The sequence below is a fragment of the Phocoena phocoena genome, chromosome 3 (assembly GCF_963924675.1).
Source record: "Phocoena phocoena chromosome 3, mPhoPho1.1, whole genome shotgun sequence".
In the NCBI taxonomy this organism is placed as follows: Eukaryota; Metazoa; Chordata; class Mammalia; order Artiodactyla; family Phocoenidae; genus Phocoena; species Phocoena phocoena.
Window position 1 is genome coordinate 147,366,467 of NC_089221.1, and position 25,411 is coordinate 147,391,877.

Consider the following 25,411-nt stretch of genomic DNA (forward strand, 5'->3'; position numbering starts at 1 on the left):
GCATGACGGGTCACAGGCTCACCTGCCTGACTGTCTGTTGCTCTCTCAGAGACATCTGACAGCAGCTCCCAAACCTGAGGAGGCCATGCCCCTGGGCCATGCCTACCCTGACAGTCCGCACGCATACAGTGCTCACCCACAGCATCTGAACTGCTTCAAAGCACCCAGGGAGCGGGTCCAGGAGGTTGGGAGAGCAGCCAGTGTGACTGGGTCTTGAGGCGGCCAGCCCTGGCTTCAGAGTCTCCTCTGACATTCTCTAGCACAGTGACCTTTCCGTGAGTTCCGTTTCCTCAACCCAATGCAGGGGTTAACCTGCCCATCTCACAAGGCCATTGTGAGGACAGAGCAAGAAGATCTGCGGGAAAGTACCTAACACGTTCCTTGGCACATGGAGGTCCTCGGGAAGTTTTCATTTCCTGGCTACGTGACCTGCTTAACAGGCCTAGAGCCTCAGATACATGGCGTAGTCAGGGGGAGTGTGTAGTCGAGGATGTCCTCCCTGGCAAAGTCAGGACAAGGACGGGGTGGGGATAGTCCTGGGGCTCCCCAGATATTCAGCTCAGGGTGGACCAGCTATATTTCCGCTCTGGTGAACCACTCTCTAAACAAGTCCTCAGCCTTTATTTGGGCTGGATTTAAAATGTGATCCTTCAATATGAAGTCACTCCTGGATGACATTCAGGGGGCAGGAGCTGAAACGGAAAGGTGTGGGAAGAGGCTGCTCCCCACAGACATGGAGAAAATGCTGTAACTGACGCCCCACAGGACAGAAAAGCTGGGCTGGGAGGAGGTGAGCCTTTTGGGTTGTCTGCCTCTCACCTACCCCATCTGTTTCCCCAGGTATTTCTACTTCAGCCCCTCTCTGCATAAGCAGCTCCTCAACATGAGGCACAGTCTCCACTTGACCTTCATGTGTCTGAGTCTCCTCACTGGAAGGTGAGCTTTGCTACCCCACGGTGGCTTTGAGCTGAACTGCTTTGGGTTTTGCATGTGGTGGGAGGGGCAGCAGTGCTTTCTACTTAGCAATGGTGAGACAGAACGTCAGGCCTTCACCTCCCTGATGCACCAGGACAAATGCAACTTCTTGCCAGTTATTCTATCTGGAGAAGTCAAGCTTCCAAAAGGGTCATAGATGGACGAACCCCTTGGGTTTGGGGGGGACGGTGCTTGGAGTGTTCCCAAATTAGCATGACACTGTGATATATAGCAAATGGGTAATAAAATGGAGTGGGATCGGGACATGTATTAATTCAGCAGCTGAAAATCAGAGATTTCTCTTTGGGGAAGTTACTGCTCGTATCTGAGCACAACCACACACAGACATGCAAACACAAGCTCAAGTTTGTGTGTATGCATGTTTATCCACACGTAAGCAAGCATGTGCACCGAAACCCGTTTTCTTTTCCAGGATGTGTATCCAGGGGAATCAGTTTAACATCAAGGCCAGCAGAAGTGACAAGCTGTCCCTGCCTGGCTTTGAGAATCTCACAGCAGGATATAACAAGTTTCTCAGGCCCAATTTTGGTGGTAGGTCATTCTTTTTGCCCAGGACATCAATTCAAAAAGATAGGAACAGAGACAATATGCAGACAAGGGTTTCAGGAGGTTTTAGTCAACTGCGTTTTCTGACCTGCAACCTGTTAAGGAGTGGCAGTGATGGATACAAACGGCTGCCAATGATTTTTCATGCTACCTTGGAGAAAGCACTTTCTCTGGTCTCTCCACCTGCAGGATACAGAAATACTCCTCCCCACTGAGGAGGTTCCTAGAGCCCCCTCACAACCTCACACGCGCTGTCTGCCTTCTGCCCACACTTCTAGTGTCATTATTCAAGGAACCCACCATGTCTCACCAGGACTACTACACCTGGTCCTCCTGCCTCAGCCTGCTTCCTCAAGGCTAACCCTCTACTCTGCCACCTGGATGACCCCCCTGGGTCCTTTGCCTGCTCAGAATACCTGCCTGCTTCCCAGCATCCTCAGCATACAGTCCAGAGCCCTTTGCGTGGCACACCAGGCGGTTCCCAGCCCAGCCTCTATCTGTCTGCCAGTCTCATCTCCCCAACTTCTCCCCACTATGCCCTGCTACAAATGTGCCCCCTGACCTCCTTGGCCTCCCTGGTCTCTGTGCTTTTTGCTGAGACTGTTTACCTGTCAAGAACGCCTTGTTCCAATTTGACTCCCTGGTGAAATGCCAGTTTTCCTTCACGTCTTAGATCAAAGGCTTCCTCTTCTGAGCAGCCCACCCAGATTCCTCCAGGCCCCATCCCCTTTCTTCACACTTTGTTTTGAACATATCTCCAAGTCATAGCCATTACCGGGTGATACTGTCACTGGCTTTATGTCTGTCTCAGCTCTAGGCTGCAGTCCCCTGGGGAAGTCTTGCTTTATTTACCTCACCAAACCCAGCAGCATCTCGGTACTTAACAGATAGCAAATTATCAATTAATATTTGTTGGAAGAATGAGGCAAGGAGGGAAGGAATGAGGCCACCACATACCTCCCCACAGGGTCTCAGCCTCTCTGTTTGTAAAATGCAAGACTGAACCAACGTGGTCACTAATGTCTTGTTACCTCGAGCAGAAACTAGAAAGAGCCTTGGAGTGGAACAAACCTGAGTTTGGCTCCTTGGCTCTACTGCTGAGCAAGCATCTTAGCTTTCTGAGCCTCAGTTTCCCTTTCTGTAATTGGGGGGGGGGCATATTATCTGCCTCACAGGGAGGACTGAATGAAATGAAGTGTGTAAATACAGCATCAGGATGCAGTCTGTTTTCATCCCTTTCCTTCTTGCTCCTCCCTTCAGATGATAAAATTCTCTGGTCAGATCTAGGATTAGTGGGTCAGTCCAGGTCCTCTGAGGAACAGACACTGGGAGGGGTTTATCCGTGCAAGATATTTATTGGGACCATATCTATGACAAAATATGGGGCAGGAAAAGGAGGAAGCTGGAGAGCTGTCAGACCGCAATGCAGGTCTGACCCCAGTGGAAGGAGGGAGGGAGGGAAGGAAGGCTGGTGGAGGAGTCTTAGACTACAGTGTGATTCTAAGTGTGTTTGGAAAGGCCACCAGGGAGTTCTTGAGCTAAAGTTCCCATCAGAGGAGTCTCCCATCTCTGTGCCTCCCAGGAACAGGCCTGCCTTAGTATTCCTGCCACGCTCAGTCCCTGGTGGGATGCAGCCCATGGGAAGCATGGCCTCCGAGCAAGTGTGGTGGAAGATTTCAGAGCACAGCAGCTGGAGCCAATCATACCGCCTTCGGTTGGAGATCTGAGAGACGCAGATTCCTGGCCACACAATTAGGATTTGAGGTCTTTATGTTAAGGGACCTTGGGGGGCTTCAACCTCCTCTGGTTTTCCCAGGAGCAACTGAACACTAATGACAAGCACATGAGTCTCCACATCTGGTTGGGTCCACTCAACAATTTCTCTGCCTCCCAGATCCCAAACAATTAGGCCAGGACACTGCCTTTTTTTTTTTTTTTTTTTTTTTTCTTTTTTTTTTGCGGTACGCAGGCCTCTCACTGTTGTGGCCTCTCCCGTTGCGGAGCACAGGCTCCAGACGCACAGGCTCAGCGGCCACGGCTCACGGGCCCAGCCGCTCCACGGCACGTGGGATCTTCCCGGACCGGGGCATGAACCCGTGTCCCCCGCATCGGCAGGCGGACTCTCAACCACTGCGCCACCAGGGAAGCCCGACACTGCCCTTTTTGTTGCTTGCTCACGGGCCAACAAGGTGCAGAGTCCTAGGGCAAGGTGCCCATTATGAGCCTGGAGTGGACCTAAGGGGACGTGAGGCCCAGATCCACTTGGGACAAAAATGGGGCAAGGGGTCATCAGTCAAAAGGAGGGGAAGGCACAACCCCCACCCCTTGTCACGAGCCTGTGGCACTCTGCCTTCTACAGAACCTACATTTACAAGGCAGCCTCGAGGCCCACGGAGGGAGTGTTGCTCTCCGTAATGTCTGTCCACCCAGTTCTCGGACCCTGATGTCCTTGAGCGACAAGACCTCTACAGGGTTTTTCAGGCACTGAGCTGGCCAGCACAGGTTTGCAAGCAGGCCCTCCTGAACTCTGTCCAGAACCTGGCTTTGACCTCTTTCCTAGGAGAAAGCTGCCCTCTGGTGGCACAGCTAACTTTTATAACTCAAGGGGAAGAAGGAGCAAACTCCAGTCTATAAAAAAGCCAACTGAAGGAAGGCCTAGACTAGACTACCTAGAAACAAACTAAACAAGCAAACGAAAACCCACACTGAGGCTGGAGCTCTTGTGTGTTTTCCATTCTCCATGTTTCTCAAGGGGCGGGGAGGGGGGCAACCAGCACTGACCCACTGCCCACTGTGTTCCAGGCACATAAGATAGATCCTGTAACCTTCCCAACCCAACCCTTGATGGCTAGCATTAGTAGCTCTATTTTACAGGTAAGAAACTGTAGAACAGAGAAGTTTAGCAATTTGTTCAAGGTCACACTGCTATGATGTGGCCAGCAGAGGTTTCAAACACTGACTCTAAGCTCCTCTTCTTAACGCTGCACCTTGCTGCCTCGAGGGGCAGAAAGCCACTTAGCACCATAACTCCTTTAGCACCTTCCAGGGTCTGCCCTCAAACATCTCCCCCTTTCCCACCAAGTATTAACACTAAGTATTAAGTTAATTATTGTTAATTGCTTTGGCTTTAAAACTCCACTTCCAAATTCTTACCTATATCCTGTGGCTTGGTTTCCTTCAATCGATCATTAGGCTGCTCTGTCTGATTCCCCCCAGTTTGCTGTTTCTAAGCGTCCTTTGAATTTGGCCTCTCCTTTTCCTGGTTAACGCGTTGTCAGTTTCCAGAGGCGTCCCCAGTTATCTTGCAAGTGAATGCTACTCCATCTGTTAACCTGGTGAGGAAAGTTTTTGCTTTTCCAGAATTAGCTAAGATCACCAGAGGAGAGGGGAAGGGAAGGGAAATGCTGTTTACTGAGTGCCTGGTAGGATGTGACAGGAACAATGCTGGGGGCTTTGTACAGATAATTATTTTTGAGCACCTTCTAGATGTCCAGCTAGGCGGGCACTTCACGTCCATTCTCTCTTGCCACCACCCTGCAAAGAAGCTGTCACACACCTAGTCTCATTTAACCCTGTCCGTGACCGTCTGATGTCATTGGCATTATATTCAAACCTGCAGGTGAGAAAACTGCAGTTCTGAAGGATCTGGTAACTTTTCCCCGATCGAAACTCACGTCTTTCTGACTCCTGGGCTTTTGTTCCACACGTCCAGCCTAAGGAGGAGTAAACGTCCCTGGCCTGGCCTGGCCGCCGAGAATGGTGGCTCCCAAACCTCAGTCCCGAGAACTAAGACAGGCCCTCTCAGGAGTTTGGCCCATCTGCTGGGACTCCAGGATTGAGGCCCAACATCTGCACACCAGGTGAAACGTGGACAGCTCTGCAATTCTAAGTAGTTTAGGGTTCCTGGAGAATAAAGGAGGTGGAGGAAAGTGTCAGGAGGTGAGCGGGAGCTCAACCATGAGCAGTGTTGAATGCCATCTTGTGGTAAATTTACTTGGTTGGGGGTGGAAATATATTTGTGTACAAATTCCCAAATCTCTATTACATTTCTAATGAGTCCCTTGCAAAGCACCATAGGAAAAAATCCTCCAAGTAAGAAGTAGCAAATACCGCTACATTCTTCAAAATATACACTAATTAATACAGTGTGGTCTCTCTCTTATGTACTTAGCTAACTACATATTGGTGCATTTTTTTCATACAAAAGGGAGGCACACTCTACATAGTGGTTCCTCCTGAGATGGGGAGGATAGAAATTAACCTTTGATTTAGAAGTATTTTATATACTTCTAAATGGTTTAAAAGTTTCCAATAGGTGTAATTTTCTAATATATGCATATTTTTTAATTGTGCTAATGTAGGGTTAGGAAATCTGTTTGTGTTTCTATGGAAGTCTTTCTGGTTTTTCTTCATTCTTAGGAGAACCTGTTCAGATAGCACTGACTCTGGACATTGCAAGTATTTCCAGTATTTCAGAGAGTAACATGGTAAGTGTGGCCCCCTTGTCTTCCACCCAAGGAGCCCCTCTCCTGTGTTTTATGAGGATACATGTTCTAGCTACTCAAAGCAAAACAGAGACTTACTTGGAATGGCAGAAGCTGGAGACCTATCCTGGAACTCAAGACAGTGGAAGATGCTTGTAAAACAGATCTTCTGAGTATCAGAAGGAAAGTGGATTCAAAGTCTAGGAGGGGAGAAATGAGGGAGTGGAGTGGGTGTACTTGGTGAGGGATAAAAGTGGGGGAAAAGAATAAAAGTGCAGGGGGGGAAGCCTGAATGTCACATGGTCCCTCACAGAGAGGGAGACAAGCTGATGAAAACCAACAATCACATAACTGCTTTCAACCATCCTCTCACTTAAGACAACACATTATAGATAAGGTGACACTAAAGGCAGTTTGCCAAGAGGGTCCACTGTGGATTCTGGGTAAATCCTAGGCAACCTAAGCACCTTGCTCACCAAAACCTTCAACAATTTGGTGTGGCCTCTGTGATCGAGGGCAAGTAAGTTAAGACCCTGAAGATGCTCCTGTGGGGCCCCCTTTTGGCAGTGGGCGTTACTATCCAGAATCTATAAGGTGCTTTGTTCTCTTATTGCTACAGGCCACAACCTCAAGACAAACTTTATTTACCCATGTCTACTGTAGTACGTGCTCTTGACCTCAGTGGAGGTGGGTAGGGGAGTAAGACTTGACCCTTTTCCTTCCCTTTTCTGAGCTTTCTCCCTCCATCCATTTCCTCCCCACCGGCTGCCCCCTCAGGACTACACAGCCACCATATACCTCAGACAGCGCTGGACGGACCAGCGGCTGGTGTTCGAAGGCAACAAGAGCTTCACTCTGGATGCACGCCTAGTGGAGTTCCTCTGGGTGCCAGACACTTACATCGTGGAGTCCAAAAAGTCCTTCCTCCATGAAGTCACTGTGGGAAACAGGCTCATCCGCCTCTTCTCCAATGGCACAGTCCTGTATGCTCTCAGGTAATTGGGTACCCGCGACCTCAGGGTTGGAGGGGAAAGAGCAGGGAGAGAAGGCAAAGGTATTCTGAACAGCGCTCGAATAACCACCTACCCTTCTCATGTGCCTGCCTTCTTAGATCCCTGTTCCCAGAGCAGCAGGGCCCTTTCTCAGTCCAGTTTGGCTCAACAAGAATCTACTGAGAATGTGTGCTCTGTGCTAGGCCCGTGCTGGACACTGCGGATATGGAGCTGAATAAGACACTGTCCTGACACAGACACATAAGGAAAGGAAGTCAGGGCGCTGGGGCCCCAAGGTGGAGAGTAGGTTAGTGATTTGGGGTGATGTTAGAGGATGCTCTCACAGGACTCTGCGCTGAATCTTAAAGAGTTAAAGGAAGTTTGCCAAGAAGAGGTAAGGGGAACAGCAAGAGCAAACAGAGAGGTGATACAAAGAACTTTCCTTTCATGGGGCTCAGCGGGGTGGCGGTGGCTCCAGAATACATCTTTACTTAGCTGAGTCATTCTTGTACAGAGAAGCAAAGCATAGTCCTCCAAGCCTCGCCACCTGTAGTCACAGGCTCCCCTTTGCCCCTTCTACAAATCCCTGAGGCCAAAACTTCCTCCCACCCAATCGTTCATCGAGCCGCTGGTTGGCAGGAACAGGCAAGATGCCCCCAAAGTGCTATGTAAGGCAGCCCACAGGCAGAGGACTCATCACTGCCTGTGCCAGGGCTGGACAAGGACTGCAAACACTGCTAGGGGCCTTCAGCAGAAGGCCAGGAACCAAATATTCATGAGGCTGATCTTAAATCCCAAGTGAGAGGCTGAAGTTATAAAACAAGGACTGAGCTGAGCAATGAACTGAATTTTCGGACCGTTTATCTGGCACTCCTCAGCGGCACTGAATTTTGCAAAGGTCAGCCAGAACCCCAGCACCTCTTTCAAGAAGTCCAATAGACCTCTCCCTTGACCCCAACTCCAGTCAATATTAAGGTGCCCCTTCCTCGTATTCCCACAGCACGTGTGTGTGTGTGTGCGTGTGTGTGTGTGTCTGTCTGTATTATGGCACATAACACAGTATCCTGTACAAGGATTACAAGTGATGGATGATGATTAATAGCCTGGCTCTAGAGTCAGACAGATTTGGGGAAAAGTTCTTGCTCTGTGACCTTAGGCAAGTTACTTGACTCTCTGAGCTCCAGTTTCCTCAGCAGCAAAAGGAGAATAATAATATTTCCTACCTAGTAAAGCTACTTTAAAAATTCAAAGGGATAATTCATGTGAAGCATTTTGTATAGGCACGGACTCCTCATGGGTCTCTCCTGAAGAACAAGTTTAAAAAACTGAATGAAAAAGCATCTCAAACAAGCCAGTGAATGATTCTGTTCTGCAATGTTGTTGCAAGTTTGCCTCTGAATTGCCAACATTCCAACTTCCTCCACTCTGGACCCCAAGCTTTAACTGAGTCTCACAGGTGTCACTTAGCACAGAAAAACTCAGGACTGCTTTGAATGTAGGCACCAAGTCACACATTCACTGTAAGAGTCAAGGTGAAAGTTCTCTTGGAGTGGCCCTTAAGAGGGAGTGTATACTTTCTATAGCATCCTCATAACACTCTCTATGAATCCATTTTTCCTTTCTTAGAATCACAACAACTGTTGCATGTAACATGGACCTGTCTAAATACCCCATGGACACACAGACATGCAAGTTGCAACTAGAAAGCTGTGAGTATACATCGTGCGGGCCCCTTAGATGATTTTCTGGGGTGACTTAGATCTGTGCTTTCATGAAGAGTGTCCTATACATAGTGGCCTTTCTCTCCTTGATGTTGATTACAATGGGTTCAGACCTTCTGGGTGTACATCCAGAGAGATCTGGAGACTGCTCAAAAACAAACCTTACAGTATTACATCTTTGGGAGAGGACCACTGTGCACTGGCATCAAATATTTCCACCTAAAAGTGGATAAGACAGCCAAGCAAACAGGGGTCAATAGGACTAGGAGGGGGTCTCAGAATCTGCTAACTCATGGAAGCCAGAAAGAACACAGCAGAAGTTGGAAATGGCAAGTATACAAAACAATCACTGACATTTATTGCAAGACTGCTTCCAACTTCTAAAATAAATTGTTTGATATATATATAAAGCTTAATCTAGTAATGTCAGCAAGTGGGCATCTAAACTGCAATCTGGGGATTTGCTTGTGATAAGGAAGGAGGATTTACTCTAAGTTGATGTGTGTCAAATGAACTCCTGGCACCGTGAGTGATCTCCATGATTCCTTAGTAAACCACTCTGAAATGCCCACCATGGGGAGGTGGCACCAGTGATACGTGTTCTGGGAAGAAAATGCCGCATATAGGAGTTATCAAGGTATCAAGGCATGGCTCGTACAAGAAGGAAAAACTACAGTCAAGTGCTGGAAACCACTGGGCACTTCTCACATAAGGACACAAGTGGCCAACATCCAAGAAACACAACCATTATGAGGCAGTATTTTTCAGAGGTAGACATTTAATTAAAGACTCAGCCAGGCAGATTAATTACCTTATTGATTAAATGTATGCAAAACCTTCTTGAAGCAATACAGCTGTTTGGGGGCAGACTAAAACTTGAGGTTATCAAAAAGAGAACTCATTTTCAGCCCAACATAGAAAAAGCAATTGCCCTCCATGGATGGCTGTGCTCATCTCAAAACCCAGGAGTGAGATTCTCCTGGAAACATCAGCACTCTGCTTGCACAAATATCCCCAGTGAGCAGAGGAGGCTTTCACTGAATGTTTATCAGCAGGTATTTGGGTACAGAAACCTCACCAAGGGCATTTTTCCTGAACACCATCCCTCGACAAGAATTGATACCATCCCACAATTGCCCATATCCACTCAGGGACAGAGCAGGGAGAATGTTGTAATAGCAAAGTATCTAAGTATCTAAGTAGAGGCTTGTACAACTTACTTTTTTAGATATGTTTTTTCTTTGGGATTCTAGGCCTATTTGGACAGCTGGCTTCAGTAAATGAGGGGATGCTTCCAAGGGAAAGCGCACAGAAAATTTTTACCTGGAAATCCTCCAAGAGCTCATGACTACTTCTCCCCCCTATGGAGGGGGAGATAACCACTGACAGACAGTGGATACCATAGGTTAAGACTTAACAAAATGTTAGTCCCAACACTTCTCAGTAGCCTTGGAAAATGAAGTTCCAGGTTTAAGATCACAGGTGCCAGAATCACTGGGCTTTTCCATTCACTAGCTGGGTGACTTTGGGTGAGTAGAATTAACCTCAGTTTCCTCATCAGTGAAGTAGGAAAAATAATAGTATTTGACTCAAAGAGTTATTTTTAACAGCTTTATTGAGGTATAAATTACATACCATAAAATCCAACCATTTTAAGTGTACGATTCAAAGGTTTTTAGTAAATTTTCTGAGTTGTGCAGCCTTTGCCACATTCCATTGTTAGAACATTTCCATTACCCCAAAGAGACTCCTAGTGCCCATTTACAGTCACTCCCCATTGCCACCACCAGCTCCCAGACCACCACTAATATACCTTTTGTCTCTATGAATGTGTCTTTTCTAGATATTCCATATAAATGGACTCATACCACATGTGGTCTTTTGCATCTGGCTTCTTTCACTTAGCATAATGTTTTTTAGTTCATATATGATGAAGCATATATCAGTACTTTATTCCTTTTTACTGGTTTATTCCTTTTTATTCCAGACAAAAGAATACAAGTAGTACAAGTCTCTTTGGCTTGTTTCCGCCTTTCAGCTGTTATGAATAACACTGCTGTAACACTTGTGTACAGGTCCTTTTGTGGACATGATTTGATTCTGTTGGACAGATACTTAGGACTGAAATCCTGGGTTAAATTTATGTTTAAGTCTTCAAGAAACTGTCAAACTGTTTTCCAAAGTGGTTGCACTGTTTTACATTTCCACCAGCAATGTTCCAGCTTCTCCACATTCTCACCATCTGTTGCTGTCTGTCTTTTTAATTACAGCCATCCTAGTGGATGTGAAGTGGTATCTTACTGTGGTTTTGATTTGCATTTCCCTAATGACTAATGATTTTGAGCATCTTTTCATGTGCGTATTAACCATTCATCTATCTTCTCAAAGGTATCATTTGAGGATTAAATGACATGATAATGTTGTAAAGCACTTAGAAAGGTAATTGCTTACTAAATGATAGATATTATTATTATCATCATCCATGGGCTTTGGTATTCAACTTTCTTGAGGTACAATCCTGGTTTGTTTTTCATTTGCACTGGTATCCTGAGAAATTTATGCAACCTCTCAGAATCTGATCATTTTCATGTATAAAATGGGCAAAACATTATACTTCCTCAATTCTAAGGCACAGCATTTATTGAATAATAACATTTGAGGAAAAATGTAAGCTCTACTTTATATATATCAAGTATAAGATCCATTTCTATTTTACTTTTTTAAAAAGCTTTAAATAATGAAGAAATATGCAGGTCTACCTTGCAAGCTCATGAGAACCTTGGGGACATAATGTGTAAAGGACATAAATGTTTAATAAAAGGTAGCTATTATTACTATCATCAGGTATATTGGTAAAACTGCTTTGGGATTTATCAAAACCTATGTTTACATACATCAATAAAGTGGCTGGCTGAAGGTTTTTTGTTTTTGTTTTTGCATTTATGCCAATATGAAAATATGAATAGACCAACTGTAAAGCCCCTGAGAACCCCCTCCGAGGTGTTAGACTGTCCTGAAAAGCAATGTCTAGCACAGGTCTTTGTGGGTTCACAGACACATGTTCAAAAATATCATTTAAATAATGATAGAGGCCATTTCTAGTTGCTTATCATCTACCAGGTCTATACGATGCTTAGCATAGAAACGGTTCTCAGTTGATGGTGAAAAGCCCTAGCAGGTCATCTCATTCTGAGTAGACACTGCAATTACACTTGAGAAATCATGCCAAATTTTGCATGGGATCATCCTTGGACTTAGCACCATCAAGACAGAGCTTCTGTTTCCTCCATATCACAGCATTTTCCAGACCAGTTCAATCTGCTACCTTCTTCTGCTGATCAGGGCACTGTTTCACTTGCCAGGGGGCTATGATGGGAATGACGTGGAGTTCAGCTGGCTGAGAGGGAATGACTCTGTGCGCGGGCTGGAGAACCTGCGGCTTGCTCAGTACACCATACAACAATATTTCACATTAGCTACCAGATCGCAGCAGGAAACAGGTAACTCGCGGGACGAACTGCACAAAAGCAAAATAGCTGAGTTGTATTCTGAGTCAGAAATATCATCTTTTTTCCACTTGGTCCCTTTGGGGCCCAGGAACCCCTCTGAGGTGCGGTGGGGCAGTAGGGTTTGGGCTTGGCACTTTTACCTGCTCCCCACCTACTACTGAAAAGGTCCCCAAGGGGCTCACAGTCTAGTGAAGTAGATGTCAAGGAAACCAGCAGTTATGATGCTGCAGGAATACTATGACAGAGAAAGGCACAAGAAGAGGATCCTGGGTGAGGGCATTCCCACAAATCCCATTCTCTACAGCCGCAATTTCTTTCATTGAAACTATGATGACAGTTCATGATTAACTATGTTTTGGTGAACAACAGATGGCTTCATGTGAATAGAGTGAAGTTAAACATCCCACAGGGAAACCACTCTGCTAGGTGAGCAGGGATGATTTCCTATCCCTTGTTCACCCTATCAGGAAATTATACACGATTGGTCTTGCAATTTGAGCTTCAGAGGAATGTCCTGTATTTCATTTTGGAAACCTATGTTCCTTCCACTTTCCTGGTGGTGTTATCCTGGGTTTCGTTTTGGATCTCCCTTGATTCAGTTCCTGCAAGAACCTGCATTGGTAAGTAGCTCCAACGGGAGATTTCTAAGAACTGGGTTATTAGGTCCTTATTTTTTTTTTACCTTCTACCATTGTTTTCATCGATATTCCCAGGGCAGTTCCAGGAGCTGGTTTGCTGAGAGACTCTTACAGAGAGACAAAGAGAGACAGAGAGACTACTTTAGGAATAACGCATTTTTAAACTTGTGTTTGACAGTGACAGATAAGGAAGAATTGTGATTCGATGGTCTATTGTCTGTTATTTTGTTTACTGAACTCCTCCCTCCAGTGAGAAGACAGAAGGCGGAACATTTAGAAAATCATATCACTCATATCTGTATAAAATAGACAAATCAACCCTTTTCCAGAAGGCCACAGACTTTTCAGAATGAGCTATGCTCTATTTCTGAGTCCTGTCCTCACCTTGCCAAGTCTTGAAGGGAGACAGTCTGCCAGGGGGTGATGGAAGGTTCACTGCCCACTGACGTGGGTACATTGCTTACTTTTTTTCCCAGGAGTGACCACTGTATTGTCAATGACCACACTGATGATTGGGTCCCGCACTTCTCTTCCGAACACCAACTGCTTCATAAAGGCCATTGACGTGTACCTGGGGATCTGCTTTAGCTTCGTGTTTGGGGCCCTCCTGGAATACGCAGTTGCCCACTACAGCTCCCTACAGCAGAAGGCAGCCAAAGATAGGGTAAGAATTTTGAGGGCCCTACATATGATTCATCACCTGTGCCATATACTGGTCTGTAGAGATGACCTGGACCTGGTTCCCGACCCCCAGTGATTCAGTTTGCACCAGTGATTCTCATCCTTGTTCAGTTGGGGGAATCTGGAAGTCATGACACCTTTTACAAAAGACTGCTCTTTTCACCAAATACGGTGAGATATTAATATGTTTACCTTTCCAGCAGAAAATAACGGTGTTATCTGTATGCAACATAAAATCACAACCGCAAGAACAAGCATCCATGAAAAACCCAGTATCAAACCTAACATGATCAGCTGCTTATGTTTCAGATTAATATGTATTTAATATTTATTCATTTGTCGCATTTTTGTTTTCCTAAATTATATAAGTAATGGTTTACTGAAAAATGTATGGAAAAATTACATTGTGGCAAATTTCGTAATTAGCATATTTTTCTGCTAACAGGGAAAGACTTATTATCTGACTTAGCTGTGAAACACCATGGTCCAGCTCTCAGAATAATAATAATGATTATTATCAATTGAGCATGTATGTGCCAGACACAGTCACAAGCTCTTTGAAAATATTATATCATTTAAAATGCTTGTAACAACCCAGTAAGGCTATCTCCATTTCTATAGTTGTGGGATCCGAGTATGGAAAGATAAGTGACTTATCCAAGGGGACACAGACAGTAAGAGGCAGAGCTGGGATTCCCACCAGCCAAATCTGCTTGGCTCCAAAGTCTGACACTTACCTGTTCTTCCCACTTGAAGTGGGCAACAGGCCATGCCCTTAACTATTATTCTCTGCAGGCCTACGGAACCCTGGGATTCTTTGGAAGCCCAATTTGATAGACGTTAGCATACTAAAGCTCCTGCTAACAGGCAAAAACATGATAGGGATCCAGTGCAGAAGAGCTGCCCTACTTCAGCAAAGTGCCAGGACTGCACAGGGTCCAATGGTGAGGAAATGAGGATCCAGAATAGCCCAAAGATCCAGTTGCCTTTTCTCTTGTGTTTAACTATTGTGAACAAGGTTTCACAATTATATTACTCAAGTACCAAAGGCAAATGATCATATGTGCCAGCCAAAGAATATGTATTTCATTTATTTTACTCCCTGTAGGCTTTCTTTTTTAAAAAATTATTTATTTTTTAAATTAAATTTATTTTTTAATTGAAGTAGAGTTGATTTACAATATTATATTAGTTTCAGGTGTACAGCATAATGGCTCGGTATTTTTATACATTATACTCCATTAAAAGTTATTACAAAATAATGGCTAATATTCCCTGTTCTGTACAATATATCCTTGCTGCTTATCTATTTTATACACAGTAGTTTATATCACCTTATCCCATACCCCTATCTTGCCCCTTCCCCTTTCTTTCTCCCCTCTCATAACCACTAGTTTCTTTTCTATATCTGTGAATCTGTTTCTGTTTTGCTATTTACATTCATTTGTTTTATTTTTTAGATTCCACATATAAGTGATATCACACAGTATTTGTCTCTCTGTCTGACTTATTCCACTAAGCATAATATTCTCTAGATCCATCCACATTACTGCAAATGACAAAATTTCATTCATTTTTATGGCTAGCTAATATTTTATATATATATATATATATATATATATATATATATATCACATATTCTTCATCCATTTGTCTGTCGAGGGACACTTGGGTTGCTTCCATATCTTGGCTATTGTAAATAGTGCATCTGTGAACATTGGAATATATGTATCTTCTGGAATTAGTGCTTTCATTTTTACCTGGATATATACCCAAGAGTGCAATTGCTAGATCATATGGTAGTTCTATTTTCAGTTTTTTGAGGAACCTCCATACTGTTTTCCATAGTGGCTGCACCAACTTACACTCCCACCAACAGTGTACAAGGATTCCCTTTTCTCCATATCCTAGCCAATATTTGTTATTTGTAGACTTTTTGCTGATAGCCGTTTTGACAGATGTGAGGTGATATCTTATTGTTGTTTTGATTTGCATTGTTCTAATAATTAGATATGTTGAGTATCTTTTCATTTTCCTGTTAGTCATCTTTTTGTCTTCTTTGGAAAAATGTTCAGGTCCTCTGCCCATTTTTTTGATTGGGTTGTTTGTTTTTTTTGATATTGAGTTGTATGAGCTGTTTATATATTTTGGGTTTTTTTGTTGTTGTTTTATTTTGTTTTTTTAGCTTACTTTTTAAAAAAATTAATTTATTTATTTTAGGCTGCATTGGGTCTTCGTTGCTGCGTGCAGGCTTTCTCTAGTTGTGGCGAGCAGGGGCTACTCTTCATTGCGGCGCGCAGGCTTCTCATTGCCGTGGCTTCTCTTGTTGCAGAACATGGGCTATAGGTGTGTGGGCTTCAGTAGCTGTGGCTTGCAGGCTCAGTAGTTGTGGCGCATGGGCTTAGTTGCTCCGCGGCATGTGGGATCTTCCCAGACCAGGGTTTGAACCCGTGTCCCCTGCATTGGCAGGTGGATTCTTAACCACTGTGCCACCAGGGAAGTCCCTGTTTATGTATTTTGGATACTAACCCCTTGTTGTTCATATCATTTGCAAATATTATCTCCCATTCAGTAAGTTATCTTTTCACTTTATTGATAGCTTCCTTTGCTGTGCAAAAGCTTTTAATTTTAGGTCCCACTTGTTTAATTTTTGCTTTTGTTTCTTTTTGTCTTAGGAAAGTGATCCAAAAAATATTGCTATGATTTATGTCAAAGAGTGTTCTGCCTATGTTCTCTTCTAGGAGTTTTATGGTTTCAGGTCTTACATTTAGGTCTTTAATCCATTTTGGGTTTATTTTTCTGTATGGTGTGACAAAATGTTCTAATTTCATTCTTTTAAAGCTGTACAGTTTTCCCAGCACCACTTATTGAAGTAACTGTCTTTTCTCCATTACATATTCTTTTCTCCTTTGTCATAGATTAATTAACCATAGGCAATTCTGTTCTATTCTATTGATCTGTGTGTCTGTTTTTGTGCCAGTGCTATTTTGATTACTGTAGCTTTATAATAGCACAGTCTAAAGTCAGAGAGGGTGATACCTCAAGCTTTGTTCATTTTTCTCAAGATTGCTTTGGCAATTTGGGGTCTTTTTTTGTTCCATATGAATTTTAGGATTATTTGTTCTAGTTCTGGGAAAAATGTCATGGGTATTTTGATAGTGATTGCATTAAATACATAGATTGCTTTAGGTAATGTGGACATTTTAGCAATATTACGTCTTCCAATTCATGAACATGGGACATCTTCCCATTTCTTTGTACCATCTTTAGTTTTCTTCATCAGTGTTTTATAGTTTTCAGAGTATAGGTCTTTCACCTCCTTGGTTAAGTTTATTCCTAGGTATTTTACTCTTTTTGATGCCATTTTAAATACGATGGCTTTCTTGCTTTCTCTTTCTGATGGTTCATTATTAGTACATAGAAAAGCAACACATTTCTGTATATTAATCTTGTATCCTGCAACTTTACTAAATTCATTAGTTCTAATAATTTTTGGGTGGAGATTTTAGGGTTTTCTATGTAAAGTATCATGACATCTGCAAGTAGTGACAGTTTTACTTCTTCTCTTCCAATTTGGATGTCTTTTATTTATGTTAAATAGAAGTGGTAAGAGTGGGCATCCTTATCTTGTTCCTAAATTTAGAGGAAAGTCTTTCAGCTTTTCATCATTGAGTATGATGTTAGCTGTAGGTTTGTAAAAATTGACCCTTATTATTTTGAAATATGTTCCTTCTATACCAACTTTGATGAGAGTTTTTATCATGAATGGATGTTTTATCACATGCTTTTTCTGCATCTATTGAGATGATCATGTGATATTTATCATTCCTTTTGTTAATGTGGTGTATTACATTGATTGATTTGCAAACACTGAACCATCATTGCATCCCTGGAATAAATCCCACTTGATCATGGTATATGATCCTTTTTATATATTGTTGGATTTGGTTTGCTAATATTTTCTTGAGGATTTTTGCATCTATATTCATCAGAGATATTGGACTGTAATTTTTTTTGTAGTGTCTTTGCCTGGTTTTGGTATCAGGGTAGTGGTGGCTTCATAAAATGAATTTGGGGGTGTTCTGTCCTCTTCAGTTTTTTTGGAATAGTTTGTGAAGGATAGGTATTAGCTCTTCTTTATATGTTTGGTAGAATTCCCCTGTGAAGCAGTCTGATCCTGGACTGTTGTTTGCTGGGAGGTTTTTTAGTTAATTTTGTTTGTTTGTTTTTTACAAATTCAATTTCACTACTAGTGATTGGTCTGTTCAAATTGTCTGTTTCTTCCTGATTCAGTCTTGGCAGGCTGGATGTTTCTAGAAATTTGTCCATTTCTTCTAGGTTGTCCAATTTGTTGGCATATAACTGTTTGTAGTATTCTCTTATGATTTTTTGTATCTCTGTGGTATCAGTTGTTATTTCTCCTCTTTCATTTATTTTACTTGGGTTCTCTCTCTTTTCTTCTTGGTGAGCTTGGCTAAAAGGTTTATATCAATTTTGTTTATCTTTTTAAAAAACCCAGCTCTTGGTTTCATTGATCTTTCCTATTATTTTTTTGGCCTCTGTTTTATTTATTTCCTCACTGATCTTCATTATCTCCTTCCTTCTGCTAACTTTAGGCTTTGCTTGTTCATCTTTTTCTAATTCCTTTAGATGGTGGATTAGATTGTTTATTTGAGATTTTTCTTGTTTCTTGAGAAAGGCCTGTATTGCTATAAACTTCATTCTTAGAACTGCTTTTGCTGCGTCCCATAGATTTTGGAAAGTTTTGTTTCCATTTTCATTTGTCTTGAGGTATTTTCTGACTTCCTCTTAGATGTATCCATTGACGCATTGGTTTTCTAGTGGCATTTTGTTTAGTCTTCAAATGTTTTTGTTTTTTTCCAATTTTCTTCCTGTAATTAGTTTCTAGTTTCATACTGTTGCAGTTGGAAAAACTGCTTGATATAATTTCTGTCCTCTTAAATTTACTGAGACTTGTTTTGTGACCTAGCATATGATCTATCCTGGAGAAAGTTCCATGTGCACATGAAAAGAAGGTTTATTCTCCTGTTTTGGGATGGAATGTCCCATAGATATCTATTAAGTTTAACTGTTCTAATGTGTCATTTAAGACCACTGTTTCCTTACTGATTTTCTGTCTGGATGATCTGTCCATTGGTGTAAATGGGGTGTTAAAGTCCCCCATTATTATTGTATTACTGTCAATTTCTCCCTTTATGTCTGTTAGTATTTGCTTTACATATTTTGGTGCTCCTGTATTAGGTGCATTTATGCTAACAAGTGTAATATCCTCTTCTTGTATTGATCCCTTTATCATTATATAATGCCCTTCTTTGTCTTTCGTTATGGACTTTGCTTTAAAGCCTATTTTGTTTGATATGAGTATTGCTACCCTGGCTTTCTTGTCATTTCTGTGTGCATGAAATATCTTTTTCCATTCCTTCACTTTCAGTCTGTCTGTATTTAGCTCGTTTGTAGGCAGCATATAGGTAGGTCTTGTTTTTTAATCCAGTCAGCCACCTTATGTCTTTTGATTGAAGCATTTAGTCCACTGACATTTAAAGTAACTACTGATAGGTATGTAGTTATTACCATTTTATTACTTCTTTTCCAGTTGTTTTTCTGGTTCTTCTCAGTTCTTCTCTTTTTGTTTCTTGCCTTGCGGTTTGATGATTTCCTTTAATAATATGCTTATGTTCCTTTCTTTTTAGTTTTTGTGTATCTATTGTAGGTTTTTGACTTGTAGCAACCATGGAGTTCATATATATTGACCTATAACTATACCTCCTTGTTTTAAACTTGTAGTCACTTAAGTTCAAACACACTGTAAAAGATCTACATTTTTTACTCCCCTCCCCCACATTTTGTGTTTCTGATGTCATATTTTACATCTCATGTTTATCCTTCAACTGGTTTTTGCAGTTATAGTTGCTTTTACAATTTTTTGTCTTTTAATCTTCGCACTGGCTTAAGTGGTTGGTCCTCAATTCTTACTATATATTTGCCTTTCCTAGTGGGATTTTCCCTTTCCTCTAGATTCTTCTTTTCCACTTAGAAAAGACCCTTTAACATTTCCTCTAGGGTAGGCTTATTATTAATTGTTTTAGTTTTTGCTTGTCTTAGAAGTTCTTTATCTCTTCTTCAATTCTAAATAATAATCCTGCTGGGTAATATAACCTAAGTTGCTGGTTTTTCCCTTTCAGCACATTGAATGTATTATACCACACCCTTCTGGCCTGCAAAGTTTCTGCAGAGAAATCAGCTGATAGCCTTATGTGGGTTCCCTCGTATACAATTCTTTGTTTTTCTGTTGTTGCCTTTAGAATTCTCTCTTTAACATCTGGAATTTTAATTATGTCTTGGTGTGAGTTTGTTTGAGGTCAGTTTGCTTGGGACCCTCTGTGTTCCCTGTACCTGGATATTTGGTCCTTTTCTGGGTTTGGGAACTTTTTAGTCATAATTTCATCAAATACATTTTCCATCCCCTTCTCTTTTTCTCTTCTCCTTCTGGGACCCCTATAATGTGAACACTGATACACTTGATGTTATCCCAGATATCTCTCAAACTATTCTAATTTTTTTTTAATTTGTTTTTCTTTTTGCTGTTCTGATTGGGTAATTTCCATTTTCTATCTTCTAGACCACTTCTGCATTTTTCTGTATCATTTAGTCTGCTTCATTCCTTCTAGCGTGAGTTTTATTTCAGTATTGAATTCTTCATTTCTGATTGGGTCTTTTTTTTTTTTTTTGGCCATGCCATGTGGCCTGTGGGATCTTAGTTCCCTGACCAGGGATTGAATCTGGGCCCCCAGCAGTGGGAGCATGGACTCTTAACCACTGGACCACCAGGAAATTCCCAAGATTGGGTTTTTCTTTATATTTTTTTAGTTCCTTGTTAAAATTCTCACCACGTTCATCTATTCTTTTCCCTAATTCAGTTAACATTCTTATTACCAATGTTATAAATTCTTTATCTGGTATTGTTTATTTCTGTTTCATTATTTATTTTTTCAGGGGGTTTCTCTTGCTCTTTCAACTGAGACCAGTTCCTTTGCCTTTTCATTTTGCTTAAATTTCTCTGCCTCTATGAGTTTAGGTGAAACAGTTACCTATTGCAGTCTTGCACGGGCATCCTTATGTGGATGTGTCCCTATACAGAGTGCATGTGCCCATTGCTTTTGCTGGATTTGGTGTTGATGCATGTCACGTCTTTCCTCAGGGTGTGCTGGCAGCTATCACCTTCGCAGAAGGTGGGACTGGAAATGGAGGGGCTAGAGCTAGAGCCTGTTGTGAAGTGTGACTTCCCTTCTGCTCAGTGGCCATCACCACCCTATTGGTGGTGGGATCTGATCCCAAGTTGCTGGAGCAGAAGCCCTGAGGGTTGGGCCCATGCTGGCTCTGTCCCCTTTAAATGTATGTTTTCCCCTCTCCCAGCACTGGGGAAGTACTGAAGCAAGGGAGGCCTGTGGGGGCTCTCGGCTTGGGTAGGCTGCAGAGAGAGGGCTGAGTGTACTGCCCTCTGATGTACTGCCTGTGCAGGCACCAGCAATTGTTGCCCTTCCTCTGCTCAGATGAAGCCTTGAGTCCAAGTCCCCTTGTCCGTCATAGCTGATCATTCCCCCAGCCTCTGCCAACCCCGCCCTGTCGGGGAGCCAAACAACAGGGCAAGCAGGACTTGTGTGGACTCTCTGTGTGTATGGGGTATGGTGGTGAGCTATGGTGGATCAGCCACTGTCAGAGCCCTGGGCTGCTCCTGAGGTGCTGCTTGAGTAAGAGTCAACAATGGCTGCCGCCACCCCACCCAGACTCTGCCCTGGTACCAGGTTGCCTCTGTGTCCCATGGAGCTTTCTTCCCAGACCAGGTTGTCTCTGCGTACCGTGGAGTTTTCTTCCAAGTCTATGTTGTCCCAGCCATGGTGGAGAATGGCAACTCCATGGGACTGCAAGGAGCATCACTATTTCTGTTTGTGTGGCAAAGCCCTTAAGACACTGCTGACTTCTATTAACTCTCATAATCAATTATTCCCTCCTCCCAGGAATAGAATGGAATTCATCAAACACCTACTAAATGCTCTACATAATTTATGCCAGTTAATCTTCCCATCAGTCTCAAGAGGTAGTATTAATGTCATCAACATTTTGCAGGCAAGGAAATTGAGTTCTAAAGGGATTAAGGTGACTAAAATTTCACAATAGTGAGAGGCAGAATGGGATTTGAACCCAGGTCGGCTAGCTTCAAGGTCTGAGCAATTAACATTTACCACACGGCCCTGCACACCTAGAATGGGCAATGGTTATTCTTCCCATTATACAAGCTGATGACCTAGGGACAGGTGCCTATAAACAGGATAATAGGACTGCCAAATCTTGCTTACCAGCCAATTTATGAGGCACTCAGTACTGGTCTCTCCTAAACCTAATTATTCAATACTAAGGCCTCTAAGTATATAAATACGCACTTATTTATTTTGCTGAGTCAAGTCTATCAATCTAACTGCCCTGTTTATGAACTAGGGGAAGGCAAAGGAAGTGGAAGAAGTCAACATCACTAACATCATCAACAGCTCCATCTCCAGCTTTAAACGGAAGATCAGCTTGGCCAGCATTGAAATTTCCAGCGATAACGTTGACTACAGTGACCTGACAATGAAAACTAGTGACAAGTTCAAGTTTATCTTCCGAGATAAGATGGGCAGGATTGTTGATTATTTCACAATTCAAAACCCCAGTAATGTTGATCGATATTCCAAACTCCTATTTCCTTTGATTTTTATGCTAGCCAATGTATTTTACTGGGCATACTACATGTATTTTTGAGAGTATGCTGAATTGTTTGCATGTCATACGTCTTCAACAGAACAAAGTAATGATGTAAACGATATTCTAAGCCAAGTATGCATCCTAATCCAATGGCGCCACAAGTGACTAAAATAACATTTGAGCATTTCTCCTCAAACAATGAACCCCCTCCAACCATTATTTAAGCTGTGTAGAAGTCCTAGCATTACAGAATCTTTTAATAGAAACATCAACCCATTCCTTTTTTATTTTTATGAAAGATATTCCCATGGAGCGCAAGATTACAAACCTACTCAGGACTGACTGCCCAGTGGCTCCCTGGTCTGCATTTAACTCATATAAAAAATGAAAAGGAAGCTATTACATGTATTGAGTCAAGTGTCAGAGGTTGTTTCTAAATTAATCACACATGCTATTTACTAAATCTCTACAGTGCTTATAAAATAAAATACATTGCTGCCTATTTAGGGAATAACATATTCTAGTATTTGGTTTTGATTACAATGAAATGTGGGCTTATAAAAATAAACAAAATTGAGTTATTTGTAGTGAGGTGGATGGACCTAGAGTCTGTCATACAGAGTGAAGTAAGTCAGAAAGAGAAAAACAAATACCACATGCTAACACATATATATGGAATCTAATAAAAGAAAAATAATGGTTCTGATGAACCTAGGGACAGGACAGGAATAAAGACGGAGATGTAAAGAATGGACTTGAGGACATGGGGAGGGGGAAGGGTAAGCTGGGACGAAGTGAGAGAGTGGCAATGGACATATATACACTACCAAATGTAAAACAGATAGCTAGTGGGAAGAAGCTACATAGCACAGGGAGATCACCTCCATGCTTTGTGACCACCTAGAGGGGTGGGATAGGGAGGGTGGGAGGGAGATGCAAGAGGGAGGGGATATGGGGATATATGTATAAGTATAGCTGATTCACTTTGTTATAAAGCAGAAACTAACACACCATTGTGAAGCAATTATACTCCAATAAAGATATTTAAAAAATAAAATAAAATAAAATGAAATGTGGGCTTAAGTAAATTCCCTGGAAGTCAGTGCACTAAATACCAATGTGAGTTTTTAATACAGTATTTAATGTCACAGCAGAACTGTCCCCATTTCCCAGTAAGTCCAACCTTTGAAAAATCAAATGTAAGTGAAGAAAAATTTAGTGGATGAGTAATCTCAAACATAAATCTCTTGTTTCTAAGATATAATGGATTCCCCAAACTGGGAGAGCTCTGGGGCTTTATTCCGCCATTTGACATGTCTTATCATTTTACTATTATATGCAAGCCAGTCCTAAACAGTGCTGAAGCCCTTTCCCCATAACATGGGAAGAAATGGAGGAACTTTTAAAAAAAACTTATTCTAAGAGTCTTTATACTGACTATTGTCATGAAGTCTCGCAGAATCAAGTCCAATTCTATCTGCTACTCTGACACTGTGCAACACTTTGCCAGCAGCAGATCCCCCGGATCCTTCCAAGAGGAGCTTTTATCCCTATGTTTTAATGATCAGGAATGATGCTTATTAGATAATGAGCTGTATTACCCAGAAACAAGTGGCTTATCACGAGTCAACTTGGCCTTGCTCAGATACCTGATCTTTCTAGCTGGACTACTTTGAGTGGCTTATCCTGCATGAGTAGGAGAATGTTGAGTAACAGTGCTTTCTTTTTTTTTTTTTTTTTTAAAAGTAACAGTGCTTTCTGAGTAACAGTGGGACTTCTTACAGAATCTATATTCAGGCTGCAGGCGAGCTATCTTTTCCAAGTCCAGCCACGCTCACCCTAACATAAGAAGTGCCTTATGTGCATCCCTGCCACTTGGCCAAGCTCAGCCAACAGTACCATAAATGGCAACTTGTGAGTGTGCCGTGATAAAGGCTTTCAGTTCAGGCTCAATCTTTTAAAAGAATCTTGCCATCTTTAATTCTTTAGCTTCCTTTTCTAATAAATGTATCCCTTTACCCTTCCTTTCAGAAGTAAACTATGGCTTTCTATAATCCCCTATACCATAGGCTCTCATTCTTTTCCCCTTATGATACTTCTCACAATTCAGTTTCTATGGGTTTATCAAACCTGAGCTTTTAACAAAATGTTTCTGGTGGGAATGGGAGAATTAAAAGAGGTGGACTGTGACTCTATGGTTCAATCATATTTGTGATTCTTTTTAAAAAGGATTAAAAGGAAATATCTGCCCTGAAACTCCATTCAAGAATGGAGGCAACTATAAAGATGTGAAACGATGAAATACATATACCACATTAGCTACCCAAATCAAGTGGTCATCTATAGGATATGTGTTTTAAGATTCCATTTGGAAAAGGTATACATCATAAAACAAACTCAGTGGGCTCACACTCTTCCATCCTCATGTTCCACTCACCCCAGACAGTATACATATATATTCACAGACACACACACACACACACACGTACCCCTACTATTTCCTACTGAGGAAGATAAACACTGGTGACACAGTTAATGTCATTCTTTGACACCACTGTACCACAATACTTGCCTTGCAATTCAACAGCTAGGCCTGGTGGTATTGAAAGGTCCACTTTTCAAAAAACGTCCCGGATTCCCTTCCAAGCCTTCTTCATTGTTTTGGAATTCTCTTTTGTTTTTGTTGAATGATATTTTTATAGTTTGAGAATATACTTTGGGGAAAAAAATTCTTGGATGTTTGTATCACTCTGAAATTTATGTAGGCTACAACACTAGACTTCTCAGTAGAAACTCCTAATACTCTAGATCTGTCCCATGTATCCTACCTACCCAGATCAGTCCCTGACTCGCTTTATTCGAAATATTTATTTCTTGGGTGAAAATATCAAGACCTACCTCATCAAATTTCTCAAAGTCATGAAACTAGGTAAAGTTGAGAATACCCTTAGTTATGGAAATACAATTTTAAATTATTTTGATTTTGAGAATATCAATATTTAATATCAATATTCTCAATATAGGAAGGAAGATGTATAGATATAGATATATTCAATAACGAGCTGATGACAGAGGGTTTTCAAA

At 42.1% G+C, this 25,411-nt stretch overlaps 1 protein-coding gene across 2 annotated transcripts; it reads left to right on the top strand.

Moving 5' to 3' along the window:
- The first annotated feature begins 883 nt into the window (after window positions 1-883).
- GABRP (gamma-aminobutyric acid type A receptor subunit pi) lies at window positions 884-22,384 on the top strand. 2 transcript variants are annotated; one of them, XM_065874862.1, is made up of 9 exons: window positions 884-936; window positions 1,409-1,527; window positions 5,962-6,029; window positions 6,804-7,021; window positions 8,645-8,727; window positions 12,102-12,239; window positions 12,716-12,868; window positions 13,363-13,550; window positions 22,082-22,384. In XM_065874862.1, the coding sequence occupies exons 1-9, from the start codon at window positions 884-886 to the stop codon at window positions 22,382-22,384; spliced, it is 1,323 nt and encodes a 440-aa protein (XP_065730934.1). The 2 variants fall into 2 exon arrangements, with proteins under 2 accessions (XP_065730934.1, XP_065730935.1); XM_065874863.1 differs by lacking the exon at window positions 13,363-13,550 and having other exon boundaries at window positions 22,082-22,119.
- The last annotated feature ends 3,027 nt before the right edge of the window (window positions 22,385-25,411 follow it).

Bases quoted from the DNA above. Each gene is read 5' to 3' on its own strand.
- GABRP (XM_065874862.1), top strand. From the start codon at position 884: ATGAGGCACAGTCTCCACTTGACCTTCATGTGTCTGAGTCTCCTCACT. The intron at 7,022-8,644 runs GTAATTGGGTAC...TTCCTTTCTTAG, and splicing joins ACAGTCCTGTATGCTCTCAG to AATCACAACAACTGTTGCAT. The intron at 12,869-13,362 runs GTAAGTAGCTCC...TTTTTTTCCCAG, and splicing joins TCCTGCAAGAACCTGCATTG to GAGTGACCACTGTATTGTCA.